Genomic DNA, 26,822 nt, shown 5'->3' with positions numbered 1-26,822 from the left:
GATTATAAGCACTTCTCATTTCAAGCAAGATTACAAGGAAGATGGCTGGCATATGTTCCATTCCCAAATGCATGTTTTAAGCGACCCAAACTCAGAGCAGATGCAGAGATGAGTCTGTGGAGAGCAGCATTTACTGTGAACCAAGCTTCTCAGAGAACAAATTCTTTTGCAAAAGTAGCTCTTGTGCAAAAGAACTAAATGCCACCTCATTTTGAAACACAAAGCTCATATGTCTAATTAAATTTCAGACTTTTCAGTTTCAACTTCAATTTTCAGTTCTATTTAGATCAACTGAGAAGCTCTAATGACAAAAGATGCTGTTTTTATATATATGAACATCAAACTAAAATAATAATTAATTTTAGTAAGAACAAATACCAATTCATTTAGCTTGATGCTTATCTACAAATGCAAAGTGTACACAACAAAGAGGTTTGTGGTGTCACAGTGCAATTTAGTATGTCCCAATAAAGGCACAGTGTCCTTCCACATCCTCAAAAGCATGTACTTTCCCATCAGTTCATAATTTTGTCCCAATAAAGGCACATTGACTTTCAACATACTCAAAAGAATGTACTTTCCCATCAGTTCATAATTTTGTGCATAGTAGAAGAATATAGGGGGAGCTGTGGCCTAATGGTTAGAGAGTTGGACCTGTAAACCAAAGGTCACAGGTTCAAGTCTCGGTGCTGGCAGGAGTTGTTGTAGGTGGGTGGGGTGAATGAACAGCGCTCTCTTCTACCCTCAATACCCATGTTTGAAGTGCCCTTGAGCCCTTTGTGTGCACTTGGATGGGTTAAATGCAGAGCATAAATTCAGAGTATGGGTTACCATACTTGGCAAATGTCTCGACTTTCACTTTTTTTTTTCATATGAACTGAATGTGTGTGGGGGTGTTTACCGTAGCGCTAAGCGCTGGCGTTCCCAGATCTTTGGCAGTAATTGTGATGTTGTAATAGGTGATAGTTTCTCTGTCCAGCTCTACATCTCTCCTCACTCTTAACTCTCCCTCAACAGATGAAATTACAAACTCATCTGGGAAAGAGAGACAGATAGAAAGAAACAACACATTTTTAAAGGCTGACATAAAACACAGCAAATATCAACACTAATAATTTTTCTGGTTGAATCTGAATCAGCTGTCTATCACACACACTTTTCAGGTCTCCTGCAGTGATGCTGTACTCCACTTTTCCATTGGATCCCAAGTCGGCGTCCGTGGCTTTAACGGTGCACACACGTGGACCCGGCTGCCCCTCTGTGATTTCAAACGGACCTTCGAATGGTCTCGGGAAGATGGGTGCGTTATCGTTCACATCTACCACATTCACCAGGACCTGTGGTACAGGACATTGTGTGAGTGTGATATAAAGGAATCATGAGGACTGCATACATGTGTGTAGCAGATATGAACTCACTGTGGTGCTGGAGGTCAGTCTGAACTGAGGTATAGGACACTGATCTGTGGCTGTGACCGTCAGCACATAGTGACCATTACTGATCTCATAATCCAGCTCGTTAATGACCACAATCTGACCCTGTGGACACATGCAAACACAATTTGAACACGCACAGCAGTGGTGTATATGAATCATTTTCAGGAAGTCTTTTGTAAACTATCAAGTCTCTTTTAAAAAAATTTTTTTAAATATACTTTTATTCAGCAAGGATGCATTAAATGGATCAAAATTGACAGTAAAGACATTTATAATGTCACAAAAGACTTCTATTTCAAATAAATGCTGTGCATTTAACCTTTCCTTTCATCAAAGGATGTTATATCACAGTTTCAAAAAAAAAAAAAAACATTGATAATAATAAAAAATGCAAATCACCATATTAGAATGATTTCTGAAGGTTCATGTAACACTTAAGACTGATGCCGGAAATTCAACATTGCATAAATTACATTTTAAATATATTCAAACAGGAAAGTGTTATTTTAAATTGCAATAATGTTTCACAATATTACTGTCTGTAATGTATTTTTGATCTAATTAATGCAGCCTTGGTAAGCATAAGAGACTTCCTTTAGAAAAATCTTACTGACTGCGAGGAACACTATTTTTGACCACAAAAGTTTTGCATTCAGTATTTGTCATTATTTCATTGTTTACACTTATACTGGCCTTTTCAGGCTCATTTATAGGAAAACTATATATAATCAACTGTGTTTGTTAAGGTCATTATGCAAATTGGTTATCAATGTAATCTATGCAAACTCTAAGTATTTAAATTTAAAATTACTTGTTGGGTTAAAATAATAATGCAGTTCTTTAAAACTACACATGTGTCCCTATCCTTTAGCACAAGACCAGTCATAAGTAGCATAGGTATATTTATAGCAATAGCCAACAATACATTGTTTGGGTCATTTTTCTTTTATGCCAAAAATCATTAGGGTATTCAGTAAAGATCATGTTCCATGAATATATTTAGTAAATTTCCTACTGTAAATATATCAAAATTTAATTTTTGATTAGTAATATGCATTGCTAAGAACTTCATTTTAAAGGCGATTTTTTTTTTCAATATTTAGATTTTTTTTGCAGATTTTCAAATAGTTCTATCTTGGCCAAATATTGTCCTATCCTAACAATCTTATTTAAAAAGCTTATTTATTCAGATGGTGTATATTTCACAGAATTGACCCTTATGACTGGTTTTGTGCTCCAGGGTCGCATATGGTAATTAATAATAAATAAATAACAACTGGTACAGTATGTGCATCAAGGTTTTAGCACCATATTTAGGATTTGAGGAAACAGTTTAAGAGCAGTTGATAAATACCCACGGACTACTGATCTGAATATTAGGGGAGCATTCAAATAAAGGTTAAAAGGTTACCTATTGTACAAACACAATTGAGAAAACATAAAATATCTATATAAAGACAATAAAGACTTCAGTGTCTCTAAACCAATCCTGGGTTGCTGTCTGTCACTCTCGGACCCCCTCACCGTTATGCTATTGATCTGGAACGTCTGGGCCAGGTTGCCCTTGGAGATGGCGTAACGGATGGTTCCATTGAGTTCTTCATCAGGGTCGATGGCTGTAACCTTTGCGATAATGGCTCCTACTGTGTTTGGCCCCTCTCTGAGCTGCGTCACATACTCTTCCTCCGGAAACTCAGGCGCGTTGTCGTTTTCATCAATTATACGGACCCAAACGGTGGTGGACGTCTGTGGAAATGGATGACAAACAATAAAAGGTGAAATACTTGTAATATTTTACAGTAATAACTAGGGAAATCCAACGGGACAGATATATGCATAAACTAATAAAAACATGCCTCTTAAAAAATGTGGGAAGCGTGTAAATGCATTGAAAAAAATAAAACTTTAATCATAGTATTTCATTTAAATCAATCAATCATATGTTACAGAATCTGCTACTGATCTGTGAACAAGTTGCATGTCTAGTTAGTAGGGCAATGTTTATGGCCTTTGGATGAGTATTTGCATGATTTCTTCTGAACAGACTATACATGTGGAGTAAGCTTTATCTCGTGGTATAATGGTGAACTAGTGTAGTAAGTTTGAATGTTATTTGCATAAACTGATGGCCTGCGTGTGTAATAGCAGGAGTTTACTGATGTATGCGTCTGATGCTATTGTCAGGTATCAGATCCCTGCAAAGTTCACTTGAGCAGTTCTCAGAGCAGGAACCAAAATTTGGCCAACTATGACAAAAATTCTAAATATAGTCTCAAGAGAAACATCTCATAAAATTCAGAGTCATCCAAAGTCTGTAGAAAACTGATCTTTGTCTGCTGATAAAACCCCTGAGGGGGACAGCCACCTTAAAACATAAAGGCAATTTTACATTTTTATTTATATTATTAGAAAAAAGTATATATATGTGTGATGATATAAACCCGTTTCAAATATGAATTAATATCTGTACTAAAGTCAAATTAAATTATTAAAATTTTATCTGCAGGATAGTGGAAAAACAGATTTATCATCATTATTATAATTAACATGAATTAGCATTATTATCATTCAGATTATATATATTAATACTCATACAAATTTTTATTGCAGAAAAAAAAATGTCCAGAAACTAAAAAAAAAAAAAAAAAAAGAACTGTGGAGTAAAATATAATAATAATAATAATAATAATAATAATAATAATAATAATTATTATTATTATTATTATTATTATTATTAATAAATAAAATATATTAATTAATTAATTATTTATATAGGCCTAACTAGTCCACATATTACTAAAAATAAACAAATAAATAAATTAAAATTATAATGTTTTACGATAATTATTATAATTCCATTTAAATAGATAATTGATAAAACATTATTTAAAAAAAAAATCACTTCAAAAACCAAATCATCAGTTATACTTCCTTCTTTTACGTGTCAGTATATAAGTAGATGGAACTTTTTTAATTATATTACTAAATATTACCAAAACTATGCAAATAATAATTAAAGTATGTTTTAAAATAATTACAATTCAATCAATTTACATAGGCATCAGATAAAACATTATAAAAAAAAAAAAAACTGCTTCATACTTCACACTTCAAAGCCAAAATCATTTTTATTTATTTTTATTTTTAATCTCTTTTACATATGTCATTATATAAGTAGATGACCTATTATTAGCCTAAACAAAAAAGCAAACTGAAGTTGCAGTAGTGTACTGTAGTAGGAGGAGTGAGAGCTTTAGAAGGAGGAGGGAAATTGACTAGTAAGTGAAGAAGTAGGGCTTCTTGTTACACTGCTTAACTTCTGATACTGTAAGAGCTCACAGAGCAGTTGACATCCACGGGAATAAGAGGAAGACTCCATAAGATTTCTGTCACCCCAGCTGGAGAAACTGTAGAGGACTTTGGACATAAACTGAAGACATTTCAACAGTTTCGTGAACGTTAACAGGAGATCAGGACTGATGGATGTATTTTGCACTCTGTTGCTCTTCTTATATCTCTTACCTGCGGTTCAAGGTAAATCTACTCTTGACTTTATTTCTGGACTAGCCGTACATAACGCGTTCTTGTATTCCTGCGCATTTTTTTTTAATAACTAGATATGCGTCATACTGACGTATTTGTCTGTCAGTCGCGTTTTGCACCTTTTGCAAGCGTTTTAATATCGTGGTTCACATTTTACAAACGCGTCCCAAAACCGTTGCGTTTTTTAAAATGCCGTTAGGTTCCGAGCGCGTTCTGTGAGAACGACCCTGATTCTGACATTTGTTTACTTGTGAAGCGTCCTCAAGGCTGATCGGGCGTGTGTCAGCTTGTTTTAAAACTCAAAAACAGTCCTCTCAGGTTTTGGCCTGAAACCAACACTCAACTCTACAAAAAGTCGTGATCGATTGTTTATAATATTACTGCTCTAACGATACTTATATTACTTTACACTATTCTACAACACGCCGCTTTCCTCACATTTAGTTCAGCTGCTCTTTTTAATTTTCTATTGTGGTTTAAAGCCGTGTAATTTTGGTCTAGTACATACATATTTGGAGAAATCATACCGACAAGAACCTCAATGTTTTGGTGTATCCAGTTGCTAAGTTTACGCTTTTCTATAGAGCGTAACATTAGAGATATTGTTGTGACAACAGCTTGATTCATGAATATGAATTAATTAAATGAGGTTATCTAATACGCCTAGCTGATTGGCTTAAACGTCAGCGTGCATTACACAGCCAGCGAATCCTACAATGTTGAAGACGTAGCTTGTGAATATTAATGTGGTCGGCGTGCCTAATTAATATTCATTAGCCAAGTTCGGTCAACAGCAGTAGTCTTAATTTAGTTTTTAACGTCTCCTGTACACATTTTTACCATTATTAAACGCTATAATCACGATGTGTCGCCGTGCCCCGAATTTAACAGACGTTAAAAAAGTTGAAAAGAAAAACACGTACAGACCCCAAATCATATATTTAAACAATGTGCGATGTGGTTCCGCAGAAACTCGTGCGTTTTTACAAAATAGTCGACGATGATGAAAAGACCGAACAATTCGTCTTATTAATGTAGCATTTCTATCTTGTTTATACATCAGCTTTAATTGGATACTTCCTTATTTACACAGCCTCCCTCTCAGCCAATCAGAGAAGCCTAGACCAAAAAACAAAAACTGAAGAATAAAATTACATTAAAGTCTCTGTTTGCCAAAACTAATGGTATTTAAGGCTGTATATAAAAAATTTTCAGCTCAATTTACACAGCGTCACTTTGCAGATGAAGCCATTAATCCTATTAAACTAGGCTATGGCTGGTTTATCATTAAGCTAATAAGCCTGTTGATTTTTGCCAATTTTACTGTGGTTGTTCTAAAGCGAGACAGTGTGAGATGTGGATCTTCAGTAAGTGGCAGGATGTGTGTGGCTTGTTTCAAGAGAGAAGCTGTTAAAGCGGAGTAATCGTCAGGTCAGTTCTCCAAAGCAGGAGGTATCAATTCCATGCAATTCAAAAAGCCTGGTGGTTTCATCCTAACCAGGCCCGAGAAGACCAGATGTGTTTGAAATAGAGATACAGAGCATATATTTATTGGAGAGAGACAGGGAGAAAGACAGAAAGGATCCCAGATGGAATGAGACCGTGGATATTGCACCAGGATTACATTCCTGACCCCCTGGGTTTGTAATTCCCCAGGAGAGGCTACATCCACAGTCCAAAAATATGAAGAGGAGAAAATGATTAATTGAGAACTAAGAGAAAAGTAATGTAAGGGAGGAAGGATGATGCAACGATGAGCAGTGTTGCTTGTTAAAGGAAACATTACTATTGCTTACTGTTTTTAATGCTTACGATTGTTAGACGCTCATAATTTCAAATAAAAATTAGCACTGAAAATCCACAAAGATACAAATGATTTGGCTTCTGGAAATGTAAAATAGTCTTTCGCTAAAACAATAGATGAAGTTGAGGGAGAGCAGATACTGATCTGCAGGAGGTTTCAGTTGAAACGGGACGGTCCCTCAGAGTCATGCTTTGTCTGCAGATGGGAGGGAGGTTCTTAGACCCCTATGGCTTTCGTTAACACATTTTAATGAGGCTCTTACACAAACAGCAATAGTGAGAAATGAGAATAACATGTAGAAGGTGGCTAGAAACAGGGTTCTTTCTTCAAATTACAGTTGACACAAATACGAAAATGCACTTCTCGTGACCTCGTGTATTATTGTCTTCCATGAAGCTCTATGTCTGAGTTTCTCTTTTTCATATATGCATGCATACTGTCAAGCTTCAAAAAGCAGCATAAAATATCGTAAAAGTAGTTCACAATATATCATACGGCTTCAGAGAAGCTTGACTTCTTTTATGGTTGCTTCTTGAAGCTTGACAGTGTGAGGGATAGTTTGAAATTTACTGATAATCTCCCCTCAAAAAAAATAAAATAAAAAAAAACTCTCAAATGTCATTTAAGTTCATTTTCAAACAAGCGTCTTTAGATGCGTCACAGCAGGTTTGGCATTTATCAGGTGAACGATTTTAGAGAAGTCCTATATTTTATTGGTGTTTTCATTTTTTGGTGTCCTTTTGGATTTTGGAAGCATAAATCACCATTCATTTGCTTTGTAATGTGGCAAAATATCTGTTAAGGGGTTTCAATGGCTGTGTAATGGTTCATAGACATTCTATAAAATAAAGCACATTCAGGACACTGTGGAATGTAAATGTGATTCTTCTAGTTATATGTATCTAGAAGTCATTCTTCAAATATCAATAACGAAGGGCAGGGTGGAATCTGATGTCCATGTAAATTCTGTGACAGATGCTTTTGTGTTGACTTCACAGATAAACACATTTGCAGACAGATGCCCTCAAGCAGTTTCATTATTATTTCTCTCGGTCAGATGAGTCTGAGAATGTTCTGGGCTCAATTCAAGTTATGTTTATAGGGAATAATATAGGGCAGGAGGGGTCTGAACTGTATTGTGTCTGTGAGAGAGAGACAGGAATGGACACACCGCCCTGAGTGCACTTTATCACAAAGATGCCATTTCCTATTGCTCTTCCTGACACACATGCATGCCCATAGATTTAAGCTATGTACATTTAAGTCACTCAGGGCATCTTAAATAAAGAACTGTTTACACACATTAAGGCCAACTAGACGTTTCTTTAAAGTCAGTGATATTAGAGGGCGGCTCAGACTGACAGGCAGCCATGCATTCAAGCAGTCAATATCTAGGTCAGTCATTCATAAACATAGGAAATATTTATCCATTCATGAGAAATCTGTCTCTTTCCCATTTCATCTGTCTGGTTGATAAACATTCAGCTCTGGTTCATAGGGTTTGTATGTGTGATTAGGGTGTAGGTCTGTTTTGTCTTTTACAGGATAGGAAACTCGGTGTGCCACCCTTCTACATACGTTCACACACACACACATAATAAGTTAAACACAAACTGTTATGGATATAAGAAACAATAACAGAAGAGGACTGAAGTCTGACACTTGCTGTTGTTTGCAAATCAAAAACATGTAAATACTTCAAAGCATTTAGAGTTTCACAAAGCTTGTTTTTCAAATTTCTTTAATTACTGTTATAGTAGTCTCGTATACAATTCTAGTATACATGTAAGCAACTCTTAAACATGTACTGATGTGAATGGAGTTAAGAAGCACAGATTTCAAGCAAGCATTTCATAAGACCTTTGCTGATTTAAAATAAATAGTAAAATAATTGATTATACATGTGTGTGTATATATATATATATATATATATATACAAAATAAATAGTAAAATAATATATACATGTCCAAATATTATATATATATATATATATATACACACAGATATATATATATATATATATATGTATATATATATATACATATATACATATATATATATATCCACATATAAAGTATTGTCTGATTCAAAATGATTATAAATCATTAACAAAAATATAATTTGTTCAGTCATACGTCATACACTACTGATTTCATTTCACATTTCACTAGTAGATACTGTACATTGATTTGAAATCATTAAAATGATAAATACATCATTTAAAAGAGATAATAAATGACTTTTTAAATGCGTGACTCAAATGTTCAGACTGATTGGACATTTTTAAAATAAAGTAAACCGCTAAAGTCTAGCCACAGATACTGCAGTAAACAAACTCTGATAGACTTGCAGAGGTGCACATGTGGTCAGCTGACTCTAAAGTGCTGAACTTCACACATTACAAGTACCAAATCCACACTTTCTGTGAGGAACTAAGCAGTTAAGCTCAAGAAATCCACAGATATTGCTGTTTGTCTCTGCCTGTTCTGACATAAAACAAACAAAGTAAAAAAAGAAAGAAAGGTTGCCTTTAAATTCAAAATGAAGTCAAATTCAAAATTTCTAATTTAAATATTTTCCATGTTTTGCATTTCTGGGGGAAATCAAGTTACAGCAGCTTTAGAGTTGTCTGTACTAATTAAGCTGGGTATTAAAAAAAATACTTTTAAGATCCAAAACATCATACACATCTAATATAAAAAGTATTTATTTTATTTTTTAAATAAAATCACTGTTTTCTCTCTCTGTCTCTCCAGTGAGCTGTGAGCGTCACTCTTTCAGTGTCTCTGTGCCCCATCGGGTCTACGAGTGTCCCGAAGGGGCTGATGTCACTATGTCGTGTCTTCAGTCTGGAGCCAAGGCTCATTCTGAGGACAAGATGTGGAACACCTGGCTCTTCACACCTCGCTCGCAGGAGCACTGCCACAAGGGCGCACATCCCCGTGGGTCCGGTCACTCCAACCGCACACTGGGAGTGGAATACATAGGCAAAGGCAACAAGTCTTTCTCCATCTTCTTGCAGAACATCAAGCACAGTGACCAGGGCAAATACTGCTGTCTGCTTCTGGAATTTAACAAGCAAAAGGTGGAGCAGGGGGCCCGTGACTTCATCTACCTGAATGTGGTGCCATGTAAGTGAGCGAGGAGAGAGGTCGGGTGTGTAGTCATTGTATTCTCTCTGTTCGTGTGTGATCTTAACATGTCACATTTCCACAGCGATGGGACATGCTCACAACGGCAGTCTGAAGTGTTCGGAGTGGTCTCACAGTCCTTCAGATGATGGTACGTTTAACACCACACACATATACTACAACGGCTCTAATAAGTAATAAAACATGTAAATCACACTTTAGAAAGTCTGTCAAAGTGGCATCTGTAATTGAATGATGCTACAGTTTTTCTGAGAACTAGCTTCTATTTTTGTTTTGGAGTTTTGGGAATAAGACATATATAATGACCCTGTTTGACGATGTAAAAAAACAATAATGACTTAAAGGGATAGTTTACCCAAAAAATAAAATTTTTGTCATCGTTTACTCACCCAAACCTTTAAGAGCTTCTGTCTTCTGCTGAACACAAAATAAGATATTTTGAAGAACGCGAGTAACCAAAAAGTTGTTGGACCCCATTGACTTCTATAGAATGAAAAAAATAAAATAAAATAAAAATACTATGGAAGACAATGAGGACCAGAAAGTGTTTGGTTACCCACATTCTTCAAAATATCTTCTTTTGTGTTCAGCAGCAGAAACTCATAGAGGTTTGGAACAACTTGAGTGTGAGTAATGTTGACAACATTTTAATTTTTGGGTGAAATATCCCTTTAATTTAAATTCCCAAATGCAATTTCAAGACTGAGTATTTAGTGAAGTGAAATCTATTGTTTCTTTAAAAGTCAACATTTTTTAAATGTTTTGGTTGGAAGATGTGCTTGTGCTAGTTTTTTCTATTTACAGTAATATATGCAACAGCTAGTGCAACACCAATGAAGCATTTTAAAGTGTGACTTCACTACTGATTCTTTTCTCTTTTCCACCAGTAACGTCTCTGTTTTTTTTTTTTTCAGACTCGGTGGCTGAAGGTCTGGCTATTGCAGCCTGTGTCGCTTTCATTCTGTGCCTCCCGCTCATACTGATGCTGGTTTACAGACAGAGACAAACAGTAGAGCGACACAGACGTGAGTGCGCACACACACACACACACACACACACACACACACACACACACACACACACACACACACCCAACACGTACACTTAGTGATGCATTGCTCATACACTTACTCTGACCTATATTGTATGTGAGAGAACGCTGCACATGTCCTGCACTGCAGAGACCATTGGTGGGAGTACAGTAGCTGCACTTATTGTTTTAAAGAGACTGCATTTCCTTTCTCACCATGAACCATTTCCTGTTCCTGTTTTTATCAGGTGCACACGAGCTGGTGCGTATGGACAGGTGAGTTTCCACAGTGACCAAAATACTCAGACTAAACAAGGGATACTTTGATGAATCTCACAAAAACATACAAATTGCATTTCACCTTTAAATAATATAAATAAATATAGAGCAAAGCTAATGTTTACAACCAATAAATCCTGTTTTTTGTATTGTGACATAATTTTTTATGATAATAAACTGAATTTTCCTTCTACATTCCCATTACTGAAATGCATCCAGATTATTTTTTGAATTTTCATTATTCTATATGTTGATTCTCATTACTGTAATGCAATTTTTGTTCTTGAATAAAGTAAATAATTACTGTAAAAAAGCATGACTTGGGGACAGTACAACAACTACTGTAATTTACAAATTAAATAATTATGATTTTTATGATTTATGATTATAAGGATTTTTTTTTTACAGGAAAAAATGATAAAAAATCTGGAGGAAAATGTATTTAATGTTCATGAATTTCACAATGCAAAAATAGTATTAGTCCTAAAATTAGGCTAAATATTTTATATATATGTTTTATTTTATGCACAATATTATTTATTATTAGCAACTTTTGATTTTGGGATGATATTTATGCATTTATAATCTCACTCTCTCTCTAGTGAAGCACAGGCCCATGAGAACCCAGTGTTTATGGGTGATTCTCCACAGCCTAAACCCAGGACTGTCTCCCAAATAATGAGGCAGTCATCTGAAACAGGACGCCACCTCCTGTCGGATCCCGGAACTCCATTCTCTCCAAACATACAAGGAGAAATGTTCTTCCCTGCACAGGGTATGACTCACACACGCACACACACAAAACTGTAATCCACCTCCAGCTAGATTGCTAAAGCTTGTCACTTCTATGCAGGCGACAAGAAACTTCTGGGGAAGCTCTACACACACAGATACACACACAATGATGGTACATAATTTTAAACAAATACATCAGATAGATATTTTTTTCTTCCTCATGGTAGGCGCAGAATGTACCCACAGTTTCAATTAAAAATTAACACATGCATGCAAATCTGCACACAATCAAACAAAACCCAGAGTCTTGTGTGTAGGCGAACAGTTTGAGGTCCAGCTCAGTCTCCACACATACACAGATACACGCCTCTTCTACTTTAACCTTTAACTCAGCGGAATCTACAGAATCTCAATTTCCCCTTTTCTCCCTCATTTCACAGCTCTCATTTCTGCTTCTCTGACTGCAAACAGGATTCTGAGAAACCGAGAACGTGTGTGTGTGTGTGTGTGCATGCGTGCCTACTTTCATGCGTTTCTTTATTATACATGACCTACTGGCACATACACAGACTGATCTATATTCCCACACAGACATGTTAATGTCAACGTTAAACAAGCTTACACACCATTTTACCAACGTAATGTGATTTATACTAAAGCAAAACCAGATTATCACTAAAAAAAAGTAGGGTGGGACTTAACCTTTAGTAACTGAATGGATCAAAAAATGGACAGTCAGCTGAAATGGATAAAAAAGTTATTGCATTTTGAAAGATTAAAAAAAAAAAAAAAAAAAATTAAGAATAATATAAAAAATTTAAGTTTCATAATGAAAAAAAAAAAGGATGTAAGATTTGTTTTGAATTGCAATTCTTCTAAATTCCCACTATCGAAATGCATCCAAGATTATGTATTTAGTTACTAATTTTCATTATTCTAAATGTTTTATTATGATTTTGATAATGGGAATTTGTGGTAAAATGTCCTAATAAGCCCAGAAATATATATTAGGAGAGCAAATGGCGTACATTCTCATTTCATGATGACTTAAAGACCTTACAATATCATAGGAAAGAGAGTTTTCCTTGCTATTTTGAGATAAACTGAATAATAAACGCAACTTTCCTGCAGCTCAAACAGCAAAACATGACACTAGCAATGTTGAAATCATGCATTCAGTTCCTAAAGAATGAAAAAAACTTGATTTAATGTATACCTTGAATGCAATGCAAGTTGCATCACCACATGCATAAATGGAAAACACTTATGGACGATCTAAAACCACTATGTAAACACACACCAGTACACTACTATTCATAATGCAAAGCTCCCACACCATCCCATTCATACCATTCACTGACACTACAAAAAGATTAAAAACGGCACATTTACATATGGTCCGCCCACACAGCCTGGCAACAGCGCACATTGCATTTAATTAACTTCTAAGTCTTAAAGGTGCAGCAGCAAAAACAGACGTGTTAATTATATAGATCAGAGAAAGGGTGGGGAAAATGGTAACTAAACTAAATTATGGCTTATTTAACATTATAAGCTAATAATTTTACTATTATTTTTCCAGGACCCATCCCTGAGTCTCCCAACTTAATGGACTGAAACGTGTCACGCTCACCCCAGGGACATCGAGTGCTTCTTCCATCTCCTCCACATCATCATGCCTATGTTCTTCCTGTCTTCTGCAAAGATGATGAGGAGAGACCCACCCCAAAAAATGAGAACTGAACTCTCTGCTATTACGGTGGGACCCCTTATCTGCTGACTGTCCTTAAATGGGTTTCCCAAGAAGGAAAATCGCACTATTTCACAAGTTAGGGCACTAGGGAGAGCACGATTTCATGAAGAGGATCCACAATGATTTTCTTCTGTGGCATTTGAGTTGAAAAATTGATTTCAGCTAAACTGTTTGCACACATTTCTGTTCACCACGCGCTTCGTGTGTCAGTTACACTGTGGTTGCACTTAAAAGACTGTTTTATTCTCTTTCTTTCTTCTATAATCTGTCTATCCCCATCCTCGCCTCCTTTCCCAATGAAACAATCAGTTCATCTGTTCACTTCTAGAGGTCAGGATGTATTAATACCTCATTCTTCACTCCTGTTTTACCCATCTCGATACTGAGTTTCTGAATAGATATTTCCTCCATACTCTGTATGTCAGTGCCAAAGTACTCAGTTATCACTTTATCACTGAAATGGCGCCAGTGCTGGTCCCAGATGAGGTGCTTGGCTGGAAAATCTGCAGATCTCAGAACCACTTGAGAGCCGAATGAAGACGCAAATGACTATATTTGTTTTAAAATGTTAAATAATTAATAATACGGTGTCTTTATGAAACGTGCCCAGACTGAGACCAGCACCGGCAGGTTTCGGTGGAAAAGGGATGTTCTCAGTACACTCACCGTCAGACCTGCTGAGAAACAATGGGCTATTTAAAACCCTCTTGCGGGGAGTGTGGTGCTTTTATGATGTATGTAGCTTTATGATGCATTCTGTCAGAATGAGTGCAGATTTTTTTTGTGGTAAATGTTACATCGGTGACAATCAAACACAATGCCACTCTCTTCTCCAATGTCACTTGTGGCTTTAAGGGGCCTGAGGGCTCATAAAAAAAGTTTTTCTATCTATTTTGTATTGAATTTTTATCTCGTGTGTGTGTATGTGAGTGTTTACATTATTTTCCATCGAGAGAAAAAAAAAAAAAAAAGAAGCAAAGAGCTGGTAAACGTTTTCAGGAAGCTTAAGAATTTAAATCCACTGCCATAAAGAGTGCCAAAACTTTGCTTTGTGTGTGTATGAATGGATGGTTTGTAGATCAATGATTGCTAATATGGTAAATATGCTGATAAATATGCCATTAAACCAGTTTGTACATTTGAAGTTGCACATGTGCCTTTACAAAGTTAATACCGTATATGTAGCTCCAGTGGCAATGCTGTGACACAACTGCTGATACAATCGAAAACCAATTGCTTATATCTTGTTTTATAAAAATACAAACAAATAAAAAGTTCTGGTGAGAGCTGAGAGTCCTTGTGCCATGTTTATGCAACAAATAATCTCTTCAATCACACGGAAATGTCTGAGACAGCAAATATTCAACCGATGGGTGACGGGGCCTCTAAACCTTTATCAGGAACTTACCCAACTTCTACTAAAAATAAAGACTTTAACTAGGATGAAGCTGTTGTTCAAGTTAGTGTATCACCTCTGTTTAAGTGGGGTTATTTGAATGTCAACATATCCCTAAAATATAGTTTCAATAAGTAGCTTTTTGAGCACTCAGCATCTATTAGATGGTTTTAGAAAGAGGATACAGAAACTAGAGGCCCAAAAGTCACACTTGATGAAACCCAGACCGCTGTGAGGTTCACAACAGGAATCAACGAGCTCTTAAGAGTGCAACTTCCTGTTTCAGAAATAAGGCAGGTTGTGGCTTCCTGTTTTTGCTGTTTAGTTGTTCAGACAGGCTTTTTAAAGAGTAAATGTAGTATCTTATATTAAGAGTGAGAAAAGAAAAACTTATGATGTATTAATGTACGGGTGGGATTTTATTGAATCCACTGGGATCTGACTGGATCTTGAAATGTAGGGTAATATATAACTTTTCGTCGCCTATGTGGCCATGGTGAATAAATTAGAGGTGGAGATTATTTTGATGATAGATTACACAGAAAAAACAGACTGCCAACACAAACACTTACTGATAAAGGCGGCATTCCATCATCTTCCACAGTCACGGTGAGTGTGTACTGCTGCTGTTTTTCTCTGTCAGGAGGTGACGGTCGGGTCACTATCTCTCCCGTCATACGGTCCATTCTGAAGGTCAGGTCTTGGTTCCCACCGGTGATGTAGTACGACAGCATGGCGTTGGGTCCGATGTCCCGATCTGTCGCTATGACACGCAGGACCGATGTACCACCACCCACATTCTAAAACACACATAGATATACCCAGTGTTATTTCAGTCCTATTTCATATATTGAAATAAAGATTTTTTGACTTTACTAGCATAGGACAGTGTAGAAGTGACAGGAAACGAAGTGGGAGAGAGGGGATCAGAAAAGGACCTCGAGCCAGGATTCGAACTCAGGACACCCGTAGCACAACAGCACTATTTGTCAGCACACTGCCCACAAGGCTATCAGCGCCCACAATTTCCTCCTTTTTTGGCTATGAATTACTAGGTTATATTATTATATATAATAATATTAGATATTATTTTATAAAAAAAAAAAGTGTTTATTTACAGTATATATATATATATATATATATATATATATATATATATATATATATATATATATATATATATATATATTTATTTATTTATTTATTTATACAATACATGTGTATTTTATTCACATCTAAGTCTTATTATCTGTGTGTTGTTGTTGTTGTCTCTGTGTACTGGAAGCTTGTGACACTAAAACAAATTCCTTGTATGTGCAGACATACTTTGCTACAAAGCTCTTTCTGACTTCTGACTTTTGATGTATTGCATGCAAACATCTGAATCATTAACACCAAGAATCTGTGATGCTGATATCACTGGTTTGAGGTGCTGTGGTTCTGACCTCACTGACGCTGACGTTGTACCCACGAGGGCTCTGCAGCACAGGAGGGTTATCGTTCACATCCAGAATATTCACCGTGAGTGACACATCTGTAAACCTCGGAGGGGAACCGTTATCCATCGCCCGCACCTGATCCAAACACAGGAATCCTCATGGACACCAGTAAACCAACAGACATACAGTATACCTCAGAACTAATTATGCAAAGTGTACTATATTTAACTTAACAAGGAAACATGTGCAAAGTCACGCAACACACTGTGACCATGTATGGCCCTGTCTGAAGTGATTAGGCAATCGAAAGACATTATCTTATTTAAAGTGAGATGCCTACGTGTCTATTTCCTAGACAGACAGTGCGTGGTGTGTTTTTTATTAGATGCAACTATTTTTTTATACTTTTATTAATAAATTACACTACCGTTCAAGTTTGGGGTTGTTAAGTATTAAGTTTCCTCTTATGCTCACCAAGTCTCCACTTATTTGATCAAAAATATAGTAAAAACAGCAATATTGTTCAAAATTATTACAATTTAAATATCCACTTTCTATTCGGATATATTTTAAGATGTAATTCATTCCTGTGATACAAAGCTGAATTTTCTTCAATGTCACATGACACTTCAGAAATCAGTTTAAAATCCTGATTTGCTGCTCAAAAAAACATTTCTTATTATTATAAATGTTGAAATCAGTTTTGCTGCTTAACCATAATCCCATAACACATTTTTTCAGGGATGCTTTGATAAAAAAAAAATTGTAATAATGTATATATGTCTTTACTGCCACCTTTGATCATTTCAATGCAACCATACTAAATAAATTATTAATTTCTTGGAAAAAAATACTACTGACTCCTACTGACACACTCGAACAGCAATGTATATGTCTAATATAACATGGCTTTTACAAACTAGGGAGTATGCGTACAAAATAAAGAGTAAAATAAGAGTTTGTTACAGAGCCATAGTGTCTGTAGCGTTTCTCTCTCACTTTAAGCAGGTAGCGGTCCACGGCTTCACGGTCCAGACGCGCATTCAAGTAAACTTCTCCATATGTATTATTGGCTGTGTTGATCTTAAACACATCCTGCATGTTCCCTGCGATTAAGGTGAAATTCACCTGAAGGAGACAAGAGTGTGTTGGAGGCGGGGTTATGATTGACAACTCATTTGACATTGTTTTGAATGTTTCTCTCTCTCACCAGTCCATTTTTTCCAGCGTCTTTGTCCCGTGCCAACACGACCGCAACTCTCTGACCAATTGGTGTGTCTTCTGGAATACTGACCGACAAATCCGAAGTGATGTCAAACTCTGGGCTGTTGTCATTCTCGTCGAGAATGGTGATTGACACCTGTCAAAAAAATAATGAAAATGTATATGTTAAAAACCATTTTTCTGGTAGAATATAAACATCCGTTGCATTAAAAAGATACTTATGAATAAGAATCACTCACCTTCTACAAATGTGCATCAGGAAGGAAATTTGAAAAAAGAATAAAAGAGGTTAAATTACATATTAATACAGTACATCAAAATCATATTATTATATACATTTCACATCACTATCACAAACAATACATTTTAAAGGAAAATGAAATGAAAATGAAAATTTGCTCACCTTGAGGCAGTCCAAGATGTAAATAAGTTTGTTTCTTCAGTGGAACAGATTTGGAGCAATTTAACATTACATCACTTGTTCATCAATGGATCCTCTGCAGTGAATGGGTGCCGTCAGAATGAGAGTCCAAACAGCTGATAAAAACATCACAATAATCCACAGAAACTAATCCATTATTAAGGTGTTTAAACTTTAAGCCGTCACTTCTGTAAGCAGTAGGAGTCCATAATCTATAATAATGCTTCATCCAATGAAAAAAGTCCATCCCCTGTTGTCCGCTCACATCAAAATCTACCAACATATTTGTTTAAAACAGTTTTCTCTTTTAAACAGTACTTGATCTGTGCATATTTCTCTCCTGATTCAGACGAGATTACTTTTTTGACTAGAGAAGGCAATGTTATGGATATAGGATTTGTATTTTACCTGAAAGGAATAGTTTGAAAACCTTTTAATGATGGATTTGGTTATTACAAACATGCATTCACAAGATGTTAATTGATGAACTGGAGTTGTGTGGATTAGTTGTGGATTATTGTGATGTTTTTATCAGCTGTTTGGACTCTCATTCTGACGGCACCCATTGACTGCAGAGGATCCATTGGTGAGCAAGTGATGGAATGCTACATTTCTCCAAATCTGTTCTGATGAGTAAACATACTCATCTACATCATGTATGGCCTGAGGGGTACATGTTCAGCAAATTTGCATTTTTGGATGAACTATTCCTTTAAAATTTACATTAATAAACATGATCATATTGTAAACAATTCAGAATAAGAAGGAACTGTGTGTGCATCTCTACAGTAAGGCTTTAGTGAGTCTGGCCTACAGACTGAACAGATCATAGAGAAACTCATTACCACAGTGGAGTCTCTCTTGGGTCCTCCATCATCGGCCACAACAGTGAGAGTGAATGAATCGCCCTGCTCTCTGTCCAACAGTCCCGTCACAGTAATACGGCCCTGTAGAGCACACAAAATACTTTATTATTTTACAAAATGCATGAAGAGAGATTAACAAAATCTTTGCTAGAGTGAATAAAATAAGAATGATTTTCACCCATGTAAGACAATCCAGTGGTTTTGGCACCAAGCTGGATTTTTCACCGTGTCAAGCTGGTAAAAGAAACCCATTCTAAACCTGTGCTGTGTCATTTTTGCTACTATCTAGCTTCATTTTTTTTTTTACCTTGCAAGAAACTCACTGGACATCAAGATTTAACTTTTAGGTTCATGTGTCCTTTCCTTATATTGAAGGGCAGGCCTAGAATCTACAAAGTTTTTTTTTTTTTTCACATATTCTACACTGATTTTTGTGAAAAAAACAAAATAACTAACTGGATGGATTTAAGCACAGTAGATGTGATTAAATCCATGTCTCCAGTTTCAAGTTCCTGGGAACCACCATCTCTGAAGACCTGTCCTGGACCACAAACACCTCCAGCCTGGTCAAGAAGGCTCACCAGCGCCTCTTCTTCCTCAGGACACTGAAGAAGAACCAGCTGTCTTCAACCATCCTGGTGAACTTTTGCCGGTGTGCGATCAAGAACATCCTAACCAGTTGTATCACAGTCTGGTATAGGGACTGTTTAGTTGCTGACAATTGTTTTCAGTTACAACTGTCTTCTTACTGAATTCTGCTGTCTGACACCCCCCCCCACCACCACCACCACCACCACACACCAATCACACACACACCTCAGCCCTCCTCATCACTACATCTGGTTAACAAAAAAAACAAAAACAAAAAAAAAACAACAGTTCACTTGTTATTACTTGCACTACTATCTGTTCATCCAGAATACTGAATGATCTATTTGCACACTGGAATATTTTTCTATGCACTTTTTTATGTCCATTGCACTAGTGTAAATGATGTTCATATGTTCATAGTTTCTGCTTTTAGTGTACATACACTTATTACATAATCCATCTGTATAGTATGTTCATAGTACACCTATCTGTATATCATGCTGATAGTATTTAAAAATCTGTAAATTATGTCCATAGTACTGCCTTATCTGTATATTTATTGTACATTTGTAACATATTGTAGACACTGTATATCCTGTACTTATTGCATATCTGGTTAGATGCTAACTGCATTTCATTGCCTTGTACCTACATGTGCAATGACAATAAAGTTGAATCTAATCTAATCTAATCTAATCTAATCTAATCTAATCTAATCTAATCTAATCTAATCTAATCTAATGTGTTAAACAGACGTGAGAGCACTAGTGAAACACTGACCTGCTGACTAGTCGATTAGTAAAAATGAGTCATCGTCTGTGCCCTATCACATACAGTATTTTCTTTTTGGGTTGCGTTTTCACTTCCTTGCATCACTTCACTGCATCACTCTCAGTGTGAACATGCATTTAGAAAGACATCAAAAATTCACATCTTAAAGGTAGGATAGGCGATTTCGGAGGGGCTAGCAACAGCAAGCTAGAATTGAAAGCATAAGATCCCACCCTCTCTGCAAATCACTCTCCAAAGCCACACCTCCCCCAAAACACCTAAACATGGTGGCAGACCAGAGGCTAACCAGCGACACGATGAGAGACAATGTTGATGGAGGGTTGAACGCAACGCTGTCCTACGCCTTTGACAGATGATATAAATACATATAAATACATTCAGACTGCTTAACTAAGTGATTGCTATCGGGATGTGAAGAGACTTTCAACCAGCATAACAAAAACATTTTCTGAACCAACACACCTACCCTGCTTTTAAAACCACCACACTCATTTCTGATTCTCTTAAAATATAACCTGTCTATTACATTATATATCGAGTTTTCTCACCGTGATACTGTCAATCTTAAAGAGCGCCAGGGCAGCAGGTGAGGTGTTGGGGTCGAAGCGGTACGCCAGCTGGTTCAGGTTATCAGCCGACTGCGCCTTCACCTGAACCACCTCTGTTCCTGTGGCAATGTTCTCTCTCAGAGATACTTCGTAACCGGCTGATAGAAAGGCCACGGCTTCGTCCAGTTCATTGAGTAAAGTTACATAGACAGTACAGTAGCTGCGGTGGAACGGTGGAGACTGATCTGTGGCTGAGATGTTCATTAAATAGCTGGTCTTGGTCTCGTAGTCCAAGAAATCCACAGTGGTTACTAGACCCGTACTCACATCCACCTCAAACTTACGGTCAGAACCAGAGACCAGAGCATATGCTACAGCGCCCCCATCACCTAAAATATGAGAGAAAGCAAAAGGCTGGCATTAGTAAAAAAAAAAATTTGTAAAGGAATAATTTTTTTTTTATACAGAATAAATCCAGAAGCACATTCTGTACACGACAGAGCTGAAGAGCTGTGGCAACGTCTGCAAGAAACCTACCGGCAAAGCTACAGTACTGTTAAAAGTTTTAGACACTTGTGTAAAAATGCTGTAAAAAGAGGATGCTGTCAAAAATACTGTCATGAATAGATTTTCTTCATCAATTAACTTCTATTAACTAAATTAAATCAACATTTGGTGTGACCATCCTTTGTATTTAAAGCAGCTTTTGCCCTCGGTGCACTTGAGCATAGTTTCTCAGGGAGCTTTGCAGGAAGGTTTCTAGAAAGCATCTTGGAGATGTTGCCACAGTTTCCTACGGACACACTACAGCAAAAGACAGAAATAACTGACTTAAACCCATTTTTTAGCTGGTGAAAATACTAATGTACTAATAATTTTGGTCACCACTGTATTACTGCTACATTTAACTGCATTTTTATCATGTTTGAAATTAACATTAAAATTTTTATTTATTAAGTTTAAAAATGTTAATTATTAATTTATATTTTTAATTACTTTGTTGATAATTGATTGCTTGATTTTACTTTCAAGTGGCACTCTTAGTCCTCCAATGTCGTGAACTATTTCAATGATGATCTTTATTCATAAACAGTATCTACAGGACTGAACTCTAGCATACAGCACTTTAAACCTCAGGCCTGCGAAGGCACAGATGGTTGGACATCTGTCCAGTTTATGACATGCTGGACATCCTCTATGAGGAAGTGAAACAGGGAAGCAGTTATAGGCGCAAGCAGAAGTGCAACAGAAATGTTGTGATATCAGAAGTCAGAACAATCTTTATTGCCAAGTATGTTTGCACATACAAGGAATCTGTTTTTGTGTCACAAGCTTCTGACTGTAGTGTCGTCTGCAAACTTCAGGAGCTAGACAGAGGGGTCAGTAGAGGAGAAGTCGTTGGTGTACATGCAGAAGAGCAGTGGGGAGAGAACACAACCCTGAGGGGCGCCAGTGCTGGTGGTGCGGTTGTTGGATGTGAATTATCCCAATTCTCACTAGCTGCTGCCTGTCTGTCAGAAAGCTAGTGATCCACTGACAGATAGCGCTAGGAACAGAAAGCTGGGTTAGTTTGGTCTGGAGGAGTGTTGGGATGATGGCGTTGAAAGCAGAGCTAAAGTCCACAAACAGGATCCTCACATAAGTTCATGTTTTGCCCAGATGTTGCAGGATGTAGTGCAGTCCAATGTTGACTGCATCATCCACAGACCTGTTTGCTCTGTAAGCGAACTGCAGGGGGTCCAGTAAGGGTCCAATTATGTCTTTCAAATAAGCCAACATCAACCTCTCAAACGCCGTCATGACCACCGATGTTAAAGCAACAGGTCTGTAGTCATTAAGTCCTGTTATCTTGGGTTTCTTTGTAACAGGGATGATGGTGGAGCGTTTGAAGCAGACAGGGACTTTGCACAGCTCCAGTGATCTGTTGAAGATTGAAATGAAGATGGGGGCGAGGGGGCAGCTGGTCAGCACAGATTTTCAGACATGCTGGTGTCACACCATCTGGGCCTGGTGCCTTTCTTCTATTGTTCTTTCTAAAAACCTGGCGCACATCATCTTCACTGATCTGAAGTGCAGGAGTGGAGGAGAGGGGGGTTGCAGGAGGTGTGTGGAGAGAGGGTCAGAACGGGTGTAGGGTGTTAGACTGGGAGTTTTAAATCTACAGTAAAACTCATTCAGGTCTTCAGCAAGTTGTTGATTCACCCCAGTGCTGGGAAATGGTGTCTTGTAGTTGGTGAAGTGTTTCAGGCTTTTCCAACCTGATGCAGGGTCGTTGGCAGAAAACTGGTGTTCTAGCTTTTTAGCGTAGTTCTTCTTAGCCACTCTAATCTCCTTATTCAGTGTGTTTCTGGTCTGATTGTACAAGACTCTGTCCCCCTTTCTGTAGGCATCCTCTTTGGCATGATGGAGCTGTCTGAGTTTTGCTGTAAACCATGGCTTATCATGGTTAAGTCCTGGTAGGGATGCACATGTCTTCACAGAAACTGATATATGATGTTACAGTCTCTGTGAGCTCGTCCAGGTCGTTGCCGGCAGCTTCAAAATCATTTGGCATTAAGAAGCAATGGAAAAATACAACAAAGCTTGAGCTATGTTAGGTGCATGACCCACACCCACTTAAAAAAGGTCAAAATAAATGAGAAGTGTGATGAATACACAATAATAGCACTCACAGAAGTTCCTATCAGAGAAATGTACCTCCTCAGTGAACTTTTCTGGTCCACAAACACATTCAAAGGTCAAGAAGAGAGTGTGTTTGCACAGGCTTGTGGGTTAGTTGTGTTGTGTACCTGTGTCGGGGTCTGTAGCCCGGACCACTACCACAGATGTACCGATACCAGCGGTCTCTCTGAGCCCTAGACGGTTGTACTGCGACTGAGTGAAGACTGGAGACTCGTCATTCACGTCCTCCACATACACGATCACCTACAGACAAACTCACAATCACAGTCTGATTCACAACAGACACAAACTGCTACACACACATTATATTCAGTACTTGTCTTTAATAATGTTTCAATTAAAAAAAAAAAAAAACACGTTTATAGCTAGATTTAATACAATGTGCAGGCAGTGTTAACTATGTAAAGCAAGCATTGTTTTAGCAACCTTGCATTCAAATTTAAATCTGTTCTGATATGCAAAGCACACCGTCTTTTAATCAGTTCTTTAAATCAAGTCCTTTTTATCACTGAACATCCCTTTTTACTTATAAATGTGTCACATTATGAAGCAAAATGGGTTGCAAACAGTATTTCACATGAAAACATAAACCTATCGAATAATGGATTTTCTAGGGTATGCTATATTATTTTTCAAACACACCCTGACAGAGCTGCGCATGCTGCCCTGGTCACTGTTGTAGGCCTCCACCTCCAGCACATGAGAGCTGCGCGTCTCTCGGTCCATAGCCACAGTTCCTCTGCTGATGAGTCCAGACAGACTGTCCATAGTAAACTGACCATTGTTTCCTGCAGATAGCAAATCACACACACACTCACACAAGCCATACTCTGAAACAGTACATATCATAAAGGCTGAGCTTGAAAGCAATAGTGATAATTTATGTTTCTTACAGAATTAGTCTCAATTTGTATGAATATGTCACATAGAGTCACATATTTTTAAAAGAAAAGAAAATTGTTAATATTGTCTGTATTGTGGCAATATCTTTATGACAATTAATCACATTTTCATGGATGCCAGTTTCTGCCGAATACAGAATAAAAGGTTAAAAGGGCTTTTGATCTCAGAATTCAACATTTCTGAGAAAAAAAGTCTGAATTGTGAGATATAAACAAAGAATAGCGAGATACGACCTCACAATTATAAAAACAAATGTCAAAATTCGGACTTTTGTCTTCACGATTATATTGCAAATCTGAACTTTTTTTTTGAATTCCAAGTTGCACATTTCACAATTGTTTTTTTTTTTCTGTCAATTAGTAATTGCGCCTCTCACAGTTCAGTTTTATTTTCACAATTTTAAATTTGCATCTCAAAATTCATAGTTTATATCTCCCAGTTCTGAATTATATTTTGCAATTCTGAGGAAAAACAGTCAGAAGTCACAAATGCTTTTATTCATTTAGTTTCCACACATTTTCCCCCAGTGCTTACAGTATGCCACAGATGACTGAAAATACTGAAAAAATTCCTACAAAAAGATTTTTTTGTACATTACATAATGCAGCAATGTTTGTTAGTTAGTGTAGTGGATTGTTGGAATGCATCTGATCAAGGCACTGAGGTGTGACATCAGGGAAACAGGAAGAATAAATAGGCCTAGTTACCAGAGAGAATCCTGTACAGAACTCTTCCATTATCCCCCTGATCTGCATCTGTGGCCTGAACCTGCAGACGGGCATAAACATACGTAACCACAACACGTACTACTAAATAACGAGAGCGGAAGTAACACTTAACTCATTGCATGCCCACACAAGTCTAAACATTAATATAACCACAACACATATGATACTTTAATAGCACACAGTCAGACTCTTAATCACACAGTTACGACTGGACTCATATTTTCAATGCCACTAGTGAAATGTGTAATTTCTTCATAATTAACAAGACAAAATAAAATGCAGTATGTTTTTCGTCTCAACCAATAACATGAGTTAGGACCATTAAACCTAAAACCACCTTAACGGCAGTAAAACACACAGTCTGAAATGGCTAGATTTCAAATACCCTAATGAACAGTTATATTTATTATTAACAGTAACTAGAATAAATAATTCCAGTGATTAATATAGTTCATTAGCCCAACTGCTGACCGTTTATGGTTTCTAAGCAATAGCAATTTGTTACATTTAGAATGTTTAAACACAGGTTCAAATATGGCTTGTCCAATCAGAATTAAGAGTCAGGGCTAACTGTTTTATTTATGCAATTGTGTTTGGTGCCAATAGTGGCACCGAAATGAAACACTTCACCTTTAAATGGTCATCATGGCTTGACTATCAACTCACACGGGCTTGAAAACACATAAACAACTTCAGTGATCTCAGAAATCCCAGAAACAATGATCAGAAGTTGTTCCTGAATATATTTACACACATAAATCCATCATGTAGAGCAGTAAAGACCACACTAAAGACATCCACATATTAGTCAAATCCTACTGACAGTGAGAAGGACGGCCCCTCCTTCAGACTCATTAGCTTTATAAAAAGATGTGGAGAGGAGAAGAAAGGAGTAGAGGATGAGGAGGAGGAGGGGGAGAGAAAGAAAGCAGGGGTCTGGGGGGGTCTCTTGGAGAGAGATGAATAGAACAGGCAGACCGGACCATACCAACACATGGGGGGTTATAACTTGAGACTGAAAGTTTGGCTCAGAATGGGTGTTTAGTTCAAGAAACACATGGTCTGCTGATCGCAAAACACAAAAAGATTGATTTTGAGGCCATCTGAACGGATATCAGTTGCACATATCCTCATCCCCATCTTCCAGGAATCTCATCTCCAACACTCTTTGTGACAACGTGATTTGAATCACTTCAAATCAACTTTGGAAGAGTCAACCACATCTAAAGCTGAAGGTAAAGTTGAACCACAAATTATAATCTCAAAAATAAATGTTATTTAATGAAGCCCTGTTGAAAATAAATTGTGTTTTGGATGCTGGTGTCCCTATCATGCTTTTTCATTTGCTGGACCACCGGCACTAAACCCGCACAAACCAGCATGAACCAGCATGGACAAACAGTTAGCAGTGCCAAAGGTATTTTATTTTGCCATGATGTCAGTCATGCATTACACTGGACAAGAAATTATGTTCACATTACTGTATTTTACTAATTCAT

At 37.0% G+C, this 26,822-nt stretch overlaps 2 protein-coding genes across 6 annotated transcripts in view; one reads left to right on the top strand and one right to left on the bottom strand.

Annotated features, from left to right (window-relative positions):
- cdh23 (cadherin-related 23) overlaps positions 1–26,822 on the bottom strand; it is a 233,072-nt gene that overhangs the window by 18,371 nt on the left and 187,879 nt on the right. For 4 of the 5 annotated variants that reach the window (XM_042737456.1, XM_042737457.1, XM_042737459.1 and 1 more), the window contains 14 exons: positions 25,303–25,363; positions 24,335–24,480; positions 23,800–23,935; positions 21,011–21,399; positions 19,059–19,160; positions 18,032–18,034; positions 17,779–17,928; positions 17,568–17,696; positions 16,575–16,703; positions 15,702–15,929; positions 2,961–3,182; positions 1,419–1,538; positions 1,157–1,337; positions 902–1,035 (listed from right to left, as the gene is read on the bottom strand). In XM_042737456.1, coding sequence (XP_042593390.1) covers positions 902–1,035; positions 1,157–1,337; positions 1,419–1,538; positions 2,961–3,182; positions 15,702–15,929; positions 16,575–16,703; positions 17,568–17,696; positions 17,779–17,928; positions 18,032–18,034; positions 19,059–19,160; positions 21,011–21,399; positions 23,800–23,935; positions 24,335–24,480; positions 25,303–25,363 — 2,130 coding nt within the window. Of the gene's footprint in view, positions 1–901; positions 1,036–1,156; positions 1,338–1,418; positions 1,539–2,960; positions 3,183–15,701; positions 15,930–16,574; positions 16,704–17,567; positions 17,697–17,778; positions 17,929–18,031; positions 18,035–19,058; positions 19,161–21,010; positions 21,400–23,799; positions 23,936–24,334; positions 24,481–25,302; positions 25,364–25,953; positions 26,160–26,822 lie in introns of those variants that run through there. The other variant, XM_042737460.1, reaches the window with a different exon arrangement.
- On the top strand, positions 4,722–15,019 carry LOC109100532 (V-type immunoglobulin domain-containing suppressor of T-cell activation-like). Its single transcript, XM_042737463.1, has 7 exons — positions 4,722–4,970; positions 9,541–9,915; positions 10,001–10,066; positions 10,851–10,961; positions 11,215–11,242; positions 11,848–12,020; positions 13,563–15,019. The coding sequence occupies exons 1-7, from the start codon at positions 4,916–4,918 to the stop codon at positions 13,595–13,597; spliced, it is 843 nt and encodes a 280-aa protein (XP_042593397.1). The 5' UTR covers positions 4,722–4,915; the 3' UTR covers positions 13,598–15,019.

Source organism: Cyprinus carpio, chromosome B13 (genome assembly GCF_018340385.1).
Source record: "Cyprinus carpio isolate SPL01 chromosome B13, ASM1834038v1, whole genome shotgun sequence".
NCBI lineage: Eukaryota > Metazoa > Chordata > Actinopteri > Cypriniformes > Cyprinidae > Cyprinus > Cyprinus carpio.
The sequence above is the reverse complement of the archived record's forward strand: the minus strand, read 5'-3'. Positions and strand labels throughout refer to the sequence as shown.